Genomic DNA, 17750 nt, shown 5'->3' on the forward strand with positions numbered 1-17750 from the left:
CTCTGTTTTTCATAGAATTCGTTGGATTTAGCTTAAAAACCATCAAATTATCATAGTTATCATCACTTTTCAGGTTTTTATAGCGATTTTCGGCTGAAGCTCATTCTCTTCTCTTTTTTTCGTTGAAATCCACGTTTTCGTTTCGATAAAGCCAGTTTTCTAGCCAAAAATTGAATTTTCAAAGTATAATGCCAGAAAGTGTACACTTTACTCTCTGTTCTTCATAGAATTCGTTGGATTTAGCTTAAAAACCATCAAATTATCATAGTTATCATCACTTTTCAGGTTTTTATAGCGATTTTCGGCTGAAGCTCATTCTCTTCTCTTTTTTTCGTTGAAATCCACGTTTTCGTTTCGATAAAGCCAGTTTTCTAGCCAAAAATTGAATTTTCAAAGTATAATGCCAGAAAATGTACACTTTACTCTCTGTTCTTCATAGAATTCGTTGGATTTAGCTTAAAAACCATCAAATTATCATAGTTATCATCACTTTTCAGGTTTTTATAGCGATTTTCGGCTGAAGCTCATTCTCTTCTCTTTTTTTCGTTGAAATCCACGTTTTCGTTTCGATAAAGCCAGTTTTCTAGCCAAAAATTGAATTTTCAAAGTATAATGCCAGAAAGTGTACACTTTACTCTCTGTTCTTCATAGAATTCGTTGGATTTAGCTTAAAAACCATCAAATTATCATAGTTATCATCACTTTTCAGGTTTTTATAGCGATTTTCGGCTGAAGCTCATTCTCTTCTCTTTTTTTCGTTGAAATCCACGTTTTCGTTTCGATAAAGCCAGTTTTCTAGCCAAAAATTGAATTTTCAAAGTATAATGCCAGAAAGTGTACACTTTACTCTCTGTTCTTCATAGAATTCGTTGGATTTAGCTTAAAAACCATCAAATTATCATAGTTATCATCACTTTTCAGGTTTCAACCCGTCCAGAACCACGCCTCATGACGAGTCGTCCGATTGATTTGTCGGAAGCTTCTCAGGTTTGTATTTATTTTAACAAATTTCGAAATGAAGCGAGGTTCGCCATCGTTTTCAACGAAATTGGGGGAAATTCTCAAAATAACGCTTTCTTTTCCAGGTTTCTGAAGTGCTTCTAGCTGAAAAAGATCGGGTAGTCGTCATTCGATTTGAGCACGGGAGAAATGCAATGAGCACTACAATGGACGAAACACTCTTCAAAATCGCGCCAGAAGTCAAAAACTTCGCCGTCGTCTATCTCGTCGACATTACAAAAGTGCCGGATTTCAATAAGATGTACCAGTTGTACGATCCGTGTACCGTCATGTTCTTCTTCCGAAACAAACAAATTATGGTCGATTTGGGCAGTGGAAACAACAAGAAAATCAACTGGGCGGTCACCGACGGACAGGAGCTGATCGATATCATTGAGACCGTCTATCGAGGAGCACGCAATGGTTTGAATACCGTGAAAACCGAAAATAACTACTCTAGGTACAAGTTTTAAATTTTTCGAAATGTTCCTGTCGCAAAAATTCTAAATTCCGAAAATCTGTACGATTTTCTCTCTCCTCCCAACACGCAATTATTTTTCATAAGTTATTAGCAGCCCACCCCATCTTACAACTACGCCCCACCGCGAACGAGAGAGTATGGGCGAGAGACGCAGAGTTTTTTTCTGGCGCGAAACAGAATTTCAAAATTTTTGATTTGTTTTTCATAATTTTCTCTCGAAAATTTGCAAAAAAATTTCAACTTGTAAAAGTAGATTAAAAATGTGGAAAATCTGTTTCGCGCCAGAAAAAAAATGCGCTGCGTCTCTCGCCGATTCTCTCTCGTTTGCGGTGGGGCGCAGTTGTAATAAAAATTCTCGGTTAATAGCAGTGGTGGGCGCGAGTCCAAAATCCACGGGGGGGGGGAGGAGAAATGTCTGCGTCTCTCGCTGTCGGCAATGGTGGGGCGCGCTCTCTTGCACTCTCTTCCCCCGCGCTGTGGCCGCTGCCGCCACGGGGAGAGTCACTTATTTCACTCCCCGCCCACCACTGGCTAATAGAGAGTACACCAGCATGAAAAACATATAAAAAGAAAATACGTATGACCCATAAATCTAAAATATAATTCTAGATCCTTCAAGTATAGCGAAGGTGGACCGGAGATAAAATGGCGGCGACCGATCCCATTATGGCAACATCTGAAAATTCTAGCAGACCATGCGTACGCCGAAGACGCGCTATTGCTCTACGAGATTACCAATCAAAGTACAAGTTCGACCCGTTGGACTGTTCCCGAGAATCCAGAAGAATTCGAAGTGTTTCATCAGTTGGGCAATTTCTACGATAAGACGAAGAGATACGCACAAGCGAATGCAATTTTTAAGACCATCATTCAAACTTTCCCAAATAAAACACCATTTTCCCGTCCAAGCCTCTCTTTTCCAAAGGGGAATGAGGAGGATGAAGTGGTTGAGACACCTAGAGAGATTGAAGACAGAGATTTCACGTGGATGTGTTTGTATCGCACTCTTCAGAAGACAAATAAGCTGAAAGAGGCTTACGGTTAGAATAGGAAATCTGGAATTTAAAAAAAATCACAATTTCAGAAGCTCTCAAACATGTGCGCGGTAAGACGTACACACCGCAAAAATTGAGCGAAATGAAGCGAGTTAAGCGACAACTGAAGAAAGAAGAACCGCTGAGTACTGCAGTCCCGGAACAGTGTGATAATGAACTTCCAGACGAGTATGTGGAGGAAAATGCTGAAATTCTGGTCAAATTAGCTGAAATCGAGGAGAAAAACCAAAAAAAACCAGCTAGAAATGTTTGAATTTGAGCTAAAATGGGCATTTTCACATCACAATCGGGAAAATTTCGAAAAATTGGCTTCATTTTTTCGGAAAGGTTGCTGACATTTTGATAAAATTGGTTTTTTTTCATCTAGAAAATGCCAATTTTCAGCTGATTTTAGAGGTATTCCGCCTGTTTTTTCGATTTTTCGCGATTTTACCAGAGTTTTTAGTCTGAAAATATCGATTTTCTCACAAAAAAACGATTATTTTCAGTCTTTTTCCACATTTAAATTTGATTTTTCCCGGAAAACCCCAGTTTTTTCACTAAAATGTCATATTTCTCGCTGGAAATGCCGATTTTCCGAAATCATTTCCGACAATTTTGATCCGAATTCAATTTTTCGTGTTGAAATACCAATTTTCAGTCATTTTCTCTAATTTCAACCTGAAATCCCAATTTTTCATCTGAAAATCACAGATTTCAGCGATTTGTTCTCTAATTTCATCCGGAAAATCCTTTTTTTTATTTTAAAATCTCAATTTTCACGATTTTTACTGCATTTTCGGGATCTTTCAACGAGAAAACCGTATTTTTCAACTGAAAATTAGGAATTTTCGGCATTTTTCATATTAGCTCAGCACAGTTCTTACAACTGCGCTCTACCGAAATCGCAGGAAATTGTGTGCGAAATTGAGAGACTCAGAGAAAAAGAGACATTTTTCAAGGGGATTTTGGTAGAGCGCGGTTGTAAGAAGCGTGCTACGCTGATACGGAAAATCGCAATTCTTAATGTTTTTTTTCCAGAAACAGCGCCAGAATCTGTTCCTCTTCTCTCGGACCAGTGATGTCCGTTCTTCTGAAAGGCAAAGGAGACGCGACGCTCGTCAAACGATTCTCTGATCAATTCCTTGGTACAGAGAGATCTGACGTCTTCTGGTGGCTGAAATCTATGGAATCCGTCGGAAAGCAGCATATCTACGATGCTATCGCCTGCCTTGAGAAGATGTCCCATCACAATCCTCGAGTACTCACAGCGATGGCTCGTCTGAATTATCGAATCGGTAAAAGAGACGAAGCACGTCGTCTGCTTCGTACCGCCCATGCCAATGACCCTCTTTGGATTGACGGAATGGATTTGCTCGCGTTTCTTTGTATCGGGGTACGTGGATCTCTTTTTCGTGCGGTTTCTGCAATAAATCTTATGAAAATTTCCAGGATATCGCACAATATGAGACGCTCATCGAGGAGCTGGCGACTACACTCAACACAGAATGGCCTCATCGAGTGGAGACATATGTTGTCAATGGGTTTATGGTACATCAAATGGATTTGGATATGGCGAGGGCTTTCGCGAATCGAGCCATGAAATGCGCGGCGCCACGATCGGATCAATACGTTTTTGCGGTTCATTTGAAGGCGTATTGCTTGAGAACGTTGGAGGTTAAGGCGGAAGGAGAAGCGAATGCGGATAAATGTGAGGAATTAAGTCAGGAAACTGGAAATTTTCAGCGAAAACTGACAATACAATGAGACTTGTTCGGAATTTTTATAAAAAAGTCTCTGTTATAATAATGGCCGGATGGCGATTTGAAAATTCTCAACTTCTCAATTATTGTGCTGAAAAATCGGGTGGACTGGGCTTTATCCCGGTCCACGGTACGTTAACGACCAGCCATCCGACCCGTAGCAGGTCACATACATAGAACTTGCCGTGATGCGGCTTTTTGATATATTTTCAGCCCAAATTAATGAGCTTTAAGAGAATTACGTGCGGGACCGCTTTGGACATGTTCTGAAATAAAACATTTCATCTAAACCTATTATATCTATCTGTAACATTTCCAGACCGTCAAGAAACTCTCCGATTTCTCGAAGAATGTTTCCAATCGATGCCAACCAGCAATGATCTATGTCGTTTAATAATTGACAATTTCTTGGAAAAAAAAGAGTGAGTTCTCTTCCCATTGTTATATAGCTCAAATAAATTGTTTCCAGGACTCATTGTCTGGCTAAAAGCTTCGCCACCAAGTTCTTGCACAATAGTCCGAAGAATGTGTATGCAAAGCTATTGATAATACACGTTCTGATCAACGATGAAAATCTCGATTCGAACAATGCAAATCAGGAGACAAAAGTAAGTGAAGTTACACGAAGATTTTAGGGCTAGAGTGAGAGAAAAACGGCTCCGGGACGATTCGCAGCCTTAATTTTTTATTTTTTTTCAATGATAACTTCACTTTTCCGATAGTTAGAAGTCAAAAAACTCATTTTTCTCATAAAATCCGAAAATGACGGATTTTGAGAAAAATGGTCAGAATATGGACTGAATATAACTAATTTCAGAAGAAAATCTGAAAAAAAAAGTCAATTACAACTAGGAAAATCACAGAAAATTTATTGAAAGTTGATGATTTTGAGCTGAAAAAAACCGAAAAATGGCTCCAATTGTCACTAATGTTTAGAAAAAATTCTAAAAATGATGGAAATTCAAAGTTTATGGCTGAAAATTATCATTTCCAGATGATTTCAGCTCGAAATTAAGGTTTTTAGATTGGAATATATTGGAAACTAACTACTTCCTAGAATTTTCAATCTGAATATCAATTTTTGATAAATAGACAAAAACTGTGAATTTACATTCAAAAATTCAAATTTTGAGTCAAAAAAGAAAGAAAATAACGGATTTACAGACATTTTCAGCAAGAAGTTGTGAATTTCTAATCAAATTTCTCATTCTCTCTCCAAAAACCTCTACATTTCTCTAAAGTATCCTCTAGAACACCTATGTCAGATTCAGGAACTCTATCAACTCCTGGAAGAAGTCATCGACGAGCACCCACACATTCTAGCGGCCTACTGTTTCCTGCTCAGCGAGTACGCGCGGCTCAAAAATAACGAAAAGTGCAAGAAGATATTGGACAAGTTGACGGCCGCACGACATCTCATCTCTCCAGTGGAAACTCATAAATTCCATCGAATGAAGGCCGATTATATGCTGAATTTCCGTCAAGTCATTCCGGCTTATGAGCATTTGATGGCGGCGATAGCGACGGGCGCAGTGGTCGATCAGGCACAGATGGCGGTGTATGAATTGGAGTTCGCGTCGAGTAAAGCGATCACTCATGACTACAAGAATCTCGATTTTTTGGATCCAATGTAAGTTAACGCGTCGGAGGTGCGCCAGACTGAAAAAATGCTCACTAGGGAAGATCATGGATTCTTAGGACGTGACCTATACCATTGGAGAGCTGAAATCACGCTGATTCTAAATATATTATCAGTTTTTGCCCTCGAGCCCTGGTATTCGAGAAAAATGAGGTCTGGTATTTCCCTCGAAACGCGTCCACATCACGCCAGCATAGAAACTTCCACGCTTCTGGCTGAAAAATCGACAAAAATCACTCGTTTTAATCTTATTTACCGAAAATGATAAAAACGCGACCATCTGGAAGCTGGGCATCTTCAACGCGTTTTCATTTTGCACTAAACACAAAACTTGGAAAACAGAGTAATCTGCGATGATTTTTCAGCCAGAAACCTGGATATTTCAAGGCTGGCGTGACGTGGACGCTTTTCTGACAACTTTTGTTTTAAAATTGTCAAGTTTTAAGCTGAAAATTCAGAATTTAAGAAACTGTCGTGCCTTGGTCGCGTTTTTGTCAAAATGAGTGTTTTTTGTCGATTTTTCAGCCAGAAACCTGGATATTTCAAGGCTGGCGTGACGTGGACGCTTTTCTGACAACTTTTGTTTTAAAATGGGCAAACTGTACAATTATTACTATTTTCCGCAATTTTCGCGTGTTAAAGATGTAATAATTCTCATTTTTGTCGAAATGTGACCCCATTTTTCTCGAATACTAAACCTCAAGAGCAAACATTGAATATACATTTGGAATCAGCGTGATTTCAGCTTTCTAATGATATATAACGCATTTCATATCTCCACACCTCTTGACCTCTCCTAGTCCGAGATGAGGCGAATATCTTTATTGTTTCAGACTCCCGAGACAACCAACCAGCTCGTCGGTTGGAAGAAACGAAACCGACTCCAATGCATTCAAAGAAATTGTTCGGGACCCCGAGAACGGACAACACTGGTCCGACGATGATCTTGTATAAATTTTCATGTGTAATTTTTCCTTTCTCAAAATTAGTACTAACTTCTTGTCGAAAATCATTCACGCTTTAAAATGAGTATTGTACATATATATTTCCCTAACGACAATATTGACCTTGAACTCGTATATAAATGATGTCAATGAATTGCAATTTTTCTGATGACGCAGGAGCAATAGAAATTGGCTGGAATTTGCACATATCTGAAATTGAAGTTTATTAGTTTTATGGCGCCAAGGACTACTACTGTATCACCTTGTTTCATTGAGATGCGGTCAGGACTGGCGCGCCTTTGACGCATTTTGCAGGAATCGCTGGCGCACCTTTGACGCGTTTTTGGTTGGCGTGAAGGGTGTGAAGGAAAAACGCGTTTTTCACAACAACCGTTCAAAATAAAGAGACATTTTGAACTATGTAATTGTAGACCTTGAAATTCTGCACAATTTGTTAGTTGACAACTTTTTTGAGGCACCTACCGTAGTGGAGATACGGGTGGTTGAAAGTGAGTAGCGGCGCCACGGGAGTAGACTCGACAGCTTCAAAAAAGTGAGAGGGATCCTATTTATCACAACCCCGCGTGGGTGGACACGTAATCAGCAGTGTGGCGCAGCCGGTTGCGGTTTTGCCCACGCCCGGTGAGTCAGGAGTTCGACCCCCCATTGAGCCAAAGTTTTTTTTTCTTTTTTTTGTTTAGTTCTCAGCTTCTTTAGGTCTTTCTTTAGGCACTTTACAGCAATTTAAGACATCTGTAACACAATCTCAAACCGATTCTGATGTTTTATCATCCTGTTTTTTCTTTTCTTTTTTCTCCTTTAAAATGAATTTCAAACATTTCCTCCTTCTTCTTGCTCTCAATAACATTTCTTCTCTCTCTCCTTTTCCTAACCAAGTGTGCTCTTTCCTTCTCTCTTTTCAGGAGCTGCTCACGTTTTCTTTTCCGTTTTTTCTCTAAATCCCTCCATTCCTTCACACTATTCGTTTCGACCTCTTCTTCATTATGTATTCGCTTCTAGAGAGAGAGAAGAGAGACGCAGAGAAAAAGAGAGAAAACTAGTTGACGCATTCCTCTCCACCCAACTAGCTAGTTCTAGAAAGGAATTCTCTTTAATTCTTGATTTTCCTTCTCTTTTTTCTTTTTTTGTGAGTTCTTGCTTGAGTGGATATTGAATTCTGAATCAAAGAGTCAGAATCATTTGAAGCGAGAAAAAACACAGAATGGCTTATTGTCTTTATATGGAAAACCAGGAACCGGAAGGATTTTTTCGATATATATTTTGAATTTCTGATGCTTCCGGAGGTGAAAACGCAAGCAACCCACATTTATCACTGCCTCGAGTGGGTGACACATTTGTCGCCTGTGTAGCGCAGCCGGTTGCGCTTTTGTACCCGGTCGCGGTGGGTCGTGGGTTCGAAGTTCGAATCCCCCCCGAACTTTAAGCTGATATTTTTTTTTGTTTGAGTTCTCACCTTCTTTAAGGATTATTCTTGAGAGTTTTGTGCATGGAAATCCGAAATCCTTCAGACTTGTTATTTTTGTTATCTAATGACTTGTTTTTTTTTGAATTTCGAGAAAAAACATGTATCATGTCAAATAAGTTATCTTCATATCATTTCCCCTCCCACTTTTCAAATATTTGCTGCTCCAGGTGACCAGGTGATTCTTAATTCACAATTCAATTCGCGTAATTCAATAATCTCTCTGCCTGGCCTGGCCTTTCGGCTATAATTATAGATATCACATTCTTTCTTGGAGCCAATTTTCATTTTCGTTTTCCCTTTAACAAGATTTTTGGTGTGATTTTGAATTTGTTTTCGATTTCACATTTTAGCTAGACACTAGATAACAAAGACTACATATCGATATCTGATTATTCATCAAAACGAAGCCTCAAGAAGTTACAAGATACAACTGTGACGTGTGACTGTCTTGTTATGTTTTTTTCGAGATTTTGTTATCAGAGATATTTGTGTCTTGAGCTCCGCCCCCCCCCCCCCAACAAAGAAAAGTGGGTGGAGCCTCAAAAGGAACAGCGCCGCAGTTGTAGTCCTCTCACTAACTAGGGAAGCTTATGAACTCAGTGTGGAGATATGGGACGTGACTTATATCATTGGAAAGCTGAGAAAACGCTGATTTCAAATATATATTCAGTTTTTGTCCTTGAGATCTGGTATTCGAGGAAAATGGGGTCAAATTTTACACCCCTTACAAGTCCTCTTGACGTACGAAACTTTGACGCTCGTTTTCTCGAATACCAGAACTTGAAGGCAAAAACTGAATATATATTTGGAATCAGCGTTTTTTCCGCTTTCCAATGATATATGTCACGACCCATATCAATCATCGAACAATTGAAAAGTTAAAGTAGATAAGAACACAAAAAATTAAACGGCACCCCACATTTATCACAACCCCGAGGGTGTAACTATCTTGTCCGCTGCGTAGCGCAGCCGGTTGCGCTTTTGTACCAATGCGTGATCGCTCCCGAGTTCGAACCCCCCACCGAGCCAAATCTTTTTTTGTTTTTTTTTTTGCACTGTGCCACTTCCAATCGTTCTTTCCTTCGCCTAATTAAAAGATTTCCAGATGGAACTAACCGATCCCGAGGAGTCGTCTGATTCAGCGACGTTTGCCATTCACTCAATGCACCTGGCAATCTGTACGGCAGCGTTCGCATTCAACTCGTTTCTTCTCTATCTTCTCAATAAGTGCTCGGGTATGTTCTGAAATTTGGAATATTGAATCTAAAACCCCAAAAACTAAAATTTCAGCTTTTCACACTCATATGAAAATAATAATGATCAATCAAACGATGGCTGTGATGGCTGCCGACGTCTATCTCCTACTCCGCTCCACGCTCGCATTGTTTCAAAGTTACGGTGCTAAGGGTACTGTACCCGTCGACGAATGTGCGTTCTCCACTTCCGTTCCAGACTCACTTTGTATGCTATTCATTTGGTTTCCGTTCTTGTTGGTGGTTGAGCGATTCTACGCATCACAAAACTATCAGGACTATGAGAACAATGAGGCACCAATCATTTTTAAACTTTTGTGCGGGGTTATGGTAAGTGGGATTCCGCCGTTTTTTCCGATTATTGAAAATTGCTAGACTTTGACATGTCCCCTATCTGTCACATTTTGTCCCAACTGTCCCGAATTTGTATTTTTCTTGTAGATTAAGATCAGGACTACATTTTTGTAGTTGACAAGTTTTTGATAGTTCTTCACCCCGAGGAGATACACAAGCTCAAAGATTAGCGGAGAGAGGGAGAGACGCGGACTGTCCAAACTTCCATCGCCTATATCTCCTCAGGGTTTACTCCAATCAAAAAGTTGTCAACTAATAAAATGTAGAGCTTAACATTTTACACATTTTACTAATTGACAACTTTTTGATAGCTTTACACCCCGAGGAGATACGGGCGGTCAAAGAAGATGAGAGATGCAGACAGCTAGAGCGCTCTCGTTTCTCTGCGTCTCTCCTCCGAGGTGCCTAACTTTAAAGGGCCATATCTCAAAAGTGTGAAGAGCTATCAAAAAGTTGTCAACTACAAAAATGTAGCCCTATTTTTAATCTATCAGAAAAATACAATTTCGAGACGGTTGGGACAAAATGTGACACCAAGGGGACATGTCAAAGTTGGGTGTTTTTTTTTCACTTCAAATTTGAGAAATCAATGTCTGAACTATTTTTTTCAATTTTTTTTCAATTTCCAGTGGATCCCAATGGGTGCAGAAATCATCGCGTTCTGCTTCAGTCTCACTTTCCCTTCGGAGGATCTTCACGGTTGCCAATACACAAGACAATCACATATGCAACGAAACGCGTGGTTTGTCATTATCGCCGTCTTCTCCGCAATCTTTTCCTTGTTCTTTAAAGTTTTGGAATTGGTAAGTAATATAGAAATTAGATTTCAAAAATTTCAGAATCTGATCAATTTCAGATCAACAAACGCATCGAGAATCACTCTGTTCGCAACGACTACGTATTCAGTTGCCGCTATCAAATCAGAGAGAACGTCCGGACATGCCGATTCGCGTTCTCCCTATTGTTACTCTTTTTCGTATTCTTCTTTATTTTCTTCCTGTTCGATAGAAACTTGGAGAGCCAGAAGGAGATTTCAGCTGCAAGAAGGGTGCGTTATCTGCTCATAACTGTTAGCTATCAAAAAGTTGTCAACAGAGAAAATATGTAAAATTTTATGCTGATTATTTTGATAGTTGACAACTTTTTGATAACTTCACTCATTGGGAAGTTATGGTTGTTGCAAGTTGAAGACCCAAAAGTAAGAGCGCAAAAACCCACATTTATCACAAGCCGGAGTGGGTAGACACGTATCCGGCCGCGTAGCTCAAGCGGTTGCGTTTTGCGCCTATGCGCGTTCGGTCAAGAGTTCGATCCCCATTGAGCCAAAACTTTTTTTGTATTTTAATTTTGTCATTTCCAGGAGTACCTCTTCCTAATCTTCCCAATGTTTGCCCTCATCTACTCTCTCCACTTCCTCACCGCCAACTCTTCTCTCTTCGAAACAGCGAAACGTGCTCTCCAAAGTTTCCACCATCAGGAGCATGGTAAGTGTCCCCCTTGTCTCTATAGTTCCTTTGTTTTGCACGCTTAATTTATATTTTAGGAAGAATGAATTGTTGTCATGATAAAACACATATTGTTTGACCTATCTATCTATGTATCTATGTGGCAATTACAGAACGAATGATCGAATGAGCGAGCTCCGACACACTTATCCTATTTGGCCAACACTGTGATCTACCATCATTCGATTATATTTTTGTTTTCATAAAATGCATTTCAAAATAAAATATTTTGTATTATCACTGATTTTTCAAATTTAAAGTGAAAAAAAAACACCCAACGTTAGCATGTCCCCTTGGTGTTACCTTTTGTCCCAACTGTCCCGAATTTGTATTTTTCTGGTAGATCAAAAATAGGACTACGTTTTTGTAGTTGACAACTTTTTGATAGCTCTTCAGAATTTTGAAATATGCACCTTTAAAGTTAGGTTAGGAGAGACGCAGAGAAACGCTCTAGCTTTCTCTCCTCACCTTTGACCGCCCGTATCTCCTCGGGGTGTAAAACTATCAAAAAGTGGATAACTAGTAAAATGTGTAGAATTTTAAGCTCTACGTTTTACTAGTTGACAACTTTTTGATAGCGATAAATCCTGAGGAGATACATGCGATGGAAGTTGGAAGAGACCGTGCACACAATGACAGATGCAACCTCTGATGCACTCTATCGATTCCGTTCGAAAAAAAAAGTTGAAAATCAATAATTTTTATTAGAAAAACAGAAAAAGACATGAAATGTTGGAACATGATTTGATTGGAATTAGGATTGAGCAAAATTTGGAATGTAGGTAGAAAAAACACGTCATTTAAGAGATGATTCATGGATTACTGTGGATTCTGATCAGTTTTGACGTCAGTGTCAGAAGCGTCTTCCAGATTCTCATCTCCGTCCTGCTCCATCTGATTCTCCTCCTCATCCTCATACTCTTCACTCGCATCATCAAAGTCACACTCGATACGATCATCCTCCCAGAACGCCGCAGTTTCCGCCGCCTTCGCCTCCTGCTCCTGCATCAGAGGATCCTTCTCTTCGACTCGAGCTCTTTTTGGTGGAGACGAGATGTTCTGCTCGGTCTTGTTAACCAACTCGAGAATCAGCGTGTTCCACTCGATCAAATCGTCGTCTGTCTTACGCATCTCAGCGTATTCCGCAGTCATTTTTTGAAGAGTGTCCAAACGTTGAACGGTCCAAGTGCAATCGTAACAATGGTCCTTTTTCTGGTTGGACGATTTGCTATGAGCCAAGTAACCTGAAAATAAGTATTTAGTTCTGACGTTGATTTTTCAAATTTGAAGTGAAAAAACACCCAACTTTGACATGTCCCCTTGGTGTTACATTTTGTCCCAACTGTCCCGAATTTGTATTTTTCTAATAGACCGAAAATAGGACTACATTTTTGTAGTTGACAACTTTTTGATAGCTCTTTACACTTTTGAGATATGCGCCTTTAAAGTTAGACACCTGGGAGGAGAGACGCAGAGAAACGAGAGCGCTCTAGTTGTCTGCGTCTCTCATCTTCTTTGGCCGCCCGTATCTCCTCGGGGTGTAGAGCTATCAAAAAGTGGTGAACTTGTAAAATGTGTAGAATTTTAAGCTCCACATTTTTCTAGTTGACAACTTTTTGATAGCTCTACACCCTGAGGAGATACGGGCGGTTAAAGAGATACACAGAGAAACGAGAGCACTCTAGCTGTCTGCATTTCTCCTCATCTTTGACCGCCCGTTTCTCCTAGGGGTGTAGAGCTATCAAAAAGTTGACAACTAGTAAAATGTGTAGAATTTTAAGCTCTACATTTTACAAGTTGACAACTTTTTGATAGCACCAAACCCTGAGGAGATATGTGCGGTGGAAAAGAGGCTCAGAGAAACGAGAGCGCTCTAGCTGTATGCGTCGCTCTTCTCCATTTTTTCTTTGAGCAGACAATAGGAAAAGCTGAACTCACGTTGAACCATTGCGGTGAATCCTTCAATTCGAGGATCCACTTCATCAGGGAATGGAGAATCGAAGATCGATGAAGACATTGTCGCTCACCACTCTCTACGACGGACAGGGGGAGACTAATGCGGTATCCAAGACAAATCGATCGGTGAGCCTTCCCAGGGTCTCTTCCCACATCCCCCACCTGCCCTCCCTAGCAATTAGTGTCTTATCTAATCCGGCCGAACGATGCACACACACACACACAACATTCGGTATGAGGAGAGGAGATGGGAGAGGACCTAAAGTAAATTTATTGTATGTTGAGGTGCACTGAGAAGGAAATTGGAAGGGAAATACTAATTATGAGAATTCCGTGTGGACAGGGAACGGGTTGTGGCTCGGTGATATGGAAACTAGCAGGGCAATACTATTTGAACCTAAAATCACTAATTGATAGCTCTTCACGCTTTCGAGATACGCGTTTTCAAAGATTAGTGTAGAGAGAGGGAGAGACGCAGACAGCTAGAGTGTTCTCGTTTCTTTGCCCTCTCTCCTCCCAGGTGCCTAACTTTAAAGGAGGACTGAAGTTGTATTTTTTTAATTTCAGATTCTGATACTTCATAAAATTCAGACCAACTTTCATCATTGGAGCATGTGCTAAAAATCGCTCTAAACACCCTAAATTCACGTTTTCTCGGCTCAAAAGGAGCCTAGGTGGAAGAGTTTTCCCACGCAAATCTTTGCCCCGTGTAGTCCTCTCGGACAAAATTATTTCTTTTTATTTCTCGATTTCTCGTTTTCTTGCTTTTTTCAATTTATATCGAAAAAAAGAAGAAAGATAGCTCATTTTGAGCCGGGAAAACGTGAATTTAGGGCGTTCAGAGCGATTTTTAGCACATGCTCCAATGATGAAAGTTGCTCAGAATTTTCTGAAGTATCAGAATCTGAAATAAAAAATATGATTTCAGTCCTCCTTTAAAAATTTTGTCAAACAATTCGTTTAATCGATGTTCATTAGGTGATGTTTATTGTTTATTATTCAATTTCAACAAATACAAAACAGTAAATTTGGTACAGAAAAGGTGAAAACAGAAGATATTGTAATAGTGAATAAGATTATGAACAGACATCGCAAATGCAGTAACTTAGGAAGAAAGGGAACCAATTGTGAAAAGGACTCTTAAAGTCAATGGAGTTTTCAGTGCAAAACTATTAGATGAATCTTCAAACTACGGCCCGCATCATTCGTCGCAGTCACTGCAGTTGTACCATCCTGCCGTCTAATTTGTACCATACCTTTTAAAAGTCTGTGTTTTTGAAGGATATCTCTTTTTGTCTCTTCACTAATTTCCATGCATCTGATTCCTTTCAAGTAGATTTCTCCGTGGACGAAATCGGTTTCATCGATTGGAAGAGACATTTCTTGAAGTCTCGGATTAGATCCACGGATCCAATGCTTGAGAAATCGGTTGAATTGTTTCTGAGTTGTCGGAATGAAGAACTCGACTTTTTCACTATTGACCAATAACATATCATCTAATGTGTAAGCGTCTTGAAATCCAATTGTTTTGAAGTTTTGAATAAAGATTTTTTGAATTTCACAGGTTGCTTCCTCGAATGGGTTTCTACGCATATACAAATTTTTGGGGGCATTGAAATATTTCAAAATCTTCTTTTCTTGAATATCAGTGGATTGGCTAAACAGAATAAGCCAATTGACATTTCCAATTGCATCTTTCAACAATGAAAAATCAAATCTCTCACAGCCTTGATCAAAAACAAGTTTCGGTGGCAGAGTGCAACAGAATACAGACTGAATGTAATTCAACCAATTGTGGAAATTTAATAATGGAGTTGTTAATTGAATTGTTGAGCCTTGATATCCTAAAAAAGTAGCAGCAACTGGGAGAGTAATGTCTGCGGGTGATTCACCATTTTGACCATTTGCATCATTGTAAATGAACAAATTGAAGTGGGCTCTTCCAACGTACACAGCCAGACGAATTGCTCGAGAAATTCTGATATTAACACACTCGGCTCTTAATTTCAGTGATGCCACGAGATTCTTAGATTTTGTTGAGACAGTGGAGATGAAGAACCTGAAATGAATCATGACGTTTACTACTACTAATGGGTTTCAGGTTTTAAGATCCCTAGAATTAAAGGACACCCATAATATGTGATAAACTTACAATTCTGCTAAATTCATGTTTTTGAGAACACTGATGATAGCATTTTCGGGAAGTAGAAATAGTGGAAAAGTAGGTTCCATTCGAACCAATGATCGATTTGAGTAACCAAAGAATGGAAAAGTAGGCTCCTTTCGAACCAATGATCGATTTGCGTAACCAAAGAAGCAGTCCATTTAAATAATTGATTTCTGTGGACAAGAGGATTGGAGGTGAACAGTCGACGGTGTAGGCTAAGAGGGATGTATGTCAGGGTGAAATGAGGCTGTCTCTCTATTTGATTTGCCAGAAGGTTTTCTAGAATCATAGGGGCAGAGGCGATGTTGACAGACAATTTGAATAGAAGAGTAATTTGTAGCATTCGTTTATGTGTGAATAGAATGTTCAACAAATTTGCAGAAGATACTATAGAAAAGATAAAGCGCAATTTATTCAATCGATACTTATATTAACGATTCTCAATTTAAAAAGGTACAAAACAACTTAACACAAAGGAGATGTAGTGAATTTGGTGAAGTGAAGTCTGAGAACAGAGAACAGTAAATGTATAGAACGTTTGCGGACGTTGAAGACTATTCTTTAAAGGTGCATATCTCAAGAGTGGGCGGAGTTATCAAAAAATGGTCAACTACAAAAATTTCAGCGTAAAATTCTCTACTACGTTGTAGTTGACCACTTTTTGATATCTCTGTAAGAAAGAGACGCAGACAGTCAGACATTCTGAATTCTCTACTCCCTCTCTCTGTGAGAGTGTTTACGACACTCCGAAATCCCGCACCGCGTGTTGTTTAGCCGCTCTTCCGCATTTACGAAAGTCGATTTTTCTCCGCTTTTTTTCGCGTTTTTCTGTTGTTTTTCTATCGTTTTTCGTATTATTTCTTACCAAAACCTCATCAAAACTTCATCGACACTGCTAAAGGAATACTTTTAATCAATGAATTCCATTAAAAATAGGTAAAAAATGACCAAAATCGATTCTGGACTCACAACTTTCAAAAGCAAGCGTTTTCCAGTTGTAATGTATCAAAAGTTAAGGATTTGATGGTTTCTGAGTGCCGAAATCACATTTATTATTAATATCAATGCAGTTTTCGGCGATTTTCGGCTAAAACTCATTCTCTCAGTCTAAGTTGATAATTTTCCGAGTTTTTCGTAGTTCCATCCGTTTTTTTAACGTTTTTTGCTTCATTTTCATCAAAACTTCATTAAAACTGTCAAAATGATGATTTCTATCAATAAATTCCATAAAAAGTAGTGCTAAGTGACCCAAAGCGAGAAAAAATCGATTCCGGACACACAACCTTCAAAAGCAAGCGCTTTCCAGCTGAAATGTTTCGAAAATTGAAGATTTTTGGGGTTCTGAGTGCCCTCTTTCCGATAAAAATGACATTTTTAGCTGTTTTCGGTTTTTTTCAATATTATTTTTCGAGTTTTCCATCCAAAAATTGAACATCCCAAGTTAAATGACAAAAATAAACATTTTACTCTTTGTTCTTTTCGAAAATCGCTAAATTCCTCTTCTTTTCGTTGTTCCAGCCGTTTTTGCTTGTTTTTCGCATCAAATTCGTTCAATTTCGCTTAAAAACCATCAAATAATAATAATTATGCACTTTTTTCAGGTTTTCCGCGTCAACGACTCGTCCAAAACTACGCAACCATGTCGTATATGCTCCCCCATTTGGAGAATGGATGGCAGGTTTGTATTTTTTAGAAAAATTCGAAAGGAAGCGCGTTTCGCTGTCTTTTTTGGGAGAAAATTCTCAAAATAACCCATTAATTTCCAGGTAGATCAAGCCATCCTAGCCGAAGAGGACCGCGTCGTCGTCGTTCGATTCGGACACGATTGGGATCCGACATGCATGCAAATGGACGAGACACTCTTCAAAATCGCGCCAAAAGTCAAAAACTTCGCCGTCGTCTATCTCGTCGACATTACGAAAGTGCCGGATTTCAATAAGATGTACGAGTTGTACGATCCGTGTACCGTCATGTTCTTCTTCCGAAACAAACATATTATGGTCGATTTGGGAACTGGTAACAACAACAAAATCAACTGGGCGGTCACCGACGGACAGGAGCTCATCGATATCATTGAGACCGTCTATCGAGGAGCACGCAAGGGCCGGGGTCTCGTCATCTCACCAAAGGATTACTCCACCAAGTACAAGTATTAAATTTTTGCAATTT

At 39.4% G+C, this 17750-nt stretch overlaps 5 protein-coding genes across 5 annotated transcripts; 3 read left to right on the plus strand and 2 right to left on the minus strand.

Annotated features, from left to right (window-relative positions):
* Positions 1-948: 948 nt before the first annotated feature.
* GCK72_016193 (uncharacterized protein) lies at positions 949-6870 on the plus strand (the record flags this gene model as incomplete). Its single annotated transcript, XM_053731378.1, has 10 exons — positions 949-987; positions 1086-1459; positions 2090-2520; positions 2565-2703; positions 3556-3910; positions 3967-4225; positions 4597-4699; positions 4747-4885; positions 5549-5907; positions 6750-6870. The coding sequence occupies 10 exons, from the start codon at positions 949-951 to the stop codon at positions 6868-6870; spliced, it is 2319 nt and encodes a 772-aa protein (XP_053586150.1).
* Positions 6871-9451: 2581 nt separating this feature from the next.
* GCK72_016194 (uncharacterized protein) lies at positions 9452-11484 on the plus strand (the record flags this gene model as incomplete). The annotated part of the gene is made up of 5 exons (XM_053731379.1): positions 9452-9581; positions 9637-9929; positions 10583-10756; positions 10810-11001; positions 11314-11484. 5 exons carry the CDS (start codon positions 9452-9454, stop codon positions 11482-11484), a joined length of 960 nt encoding a protein of 319 aa, XP_053586151.1.
* A 793-nt stretch (positions 11485-12277) lies between these two features.
* GCK72_016195 (uncharacterized protein) lies at positions 12278-13475 on the minus strand (the record flags this gene model as incomplete). Its single annotated transcript, XM_053731380.1, has 2 exons — positions 12278-12702; positions 13397-13475. The coding sequence occupies 2 exons, from the start codon at positions 13473-13475 to the stop codon at positions 12278-12280; spliced, it is 504 nt and encodes a 167-aa protein (XP_053586152.1).
* Positions 13476-14572: 1097 nt separating this feature from the next.
* On the minus strand, positions 14573-15739 carry GCK72_016196 (uncharacterized protein; the record flags this gene model as incomplete). The annotated part of the gene is made up of 2 exons (XM_003091957.2): positions 14573-15473; positions 15567-15739. The coding sequence occupies 2 exons, from the start codon at positions 15737-15739 to the stop codon at positions 14573-14575; spliced, it is 1074 nt and encodes a 357-aa protein (XP_003092005.2).
* Positions 15740-17220: 1481 nt separating this feature from the next.
* GCK72_016197 (uncharacterized protein) lies at positions 17221-17737 on the plus strand (the record flags this gene model as incomplete). Its single annotated transcript, XM_003091946.2, has 2 exons — positions 17221-17259; positions 17348-17737. 2 exons carry the CDS (start codon positions 17221-17223, stop codon positions 17735-17737), a joined length of 429 nt encoding a protein of 142 aa, XP_003091994.1.
* Positions 17738-17750: the final 13 nt, after the last annotated feature.

This window comes from Caenorhabditis remanei, chromosome IV (assembly GCF_010183535.1).
Source record: "Caenorhabditis remanei strain PX506 chromosome IV, whole genome shotgun sequence".
NCBI lineage: Eukaryota > Metazoa > Nematoda > Chromadorea > Rhabditida > Rhabditidae > Caenorhabditis > Caenorhabditis remanei.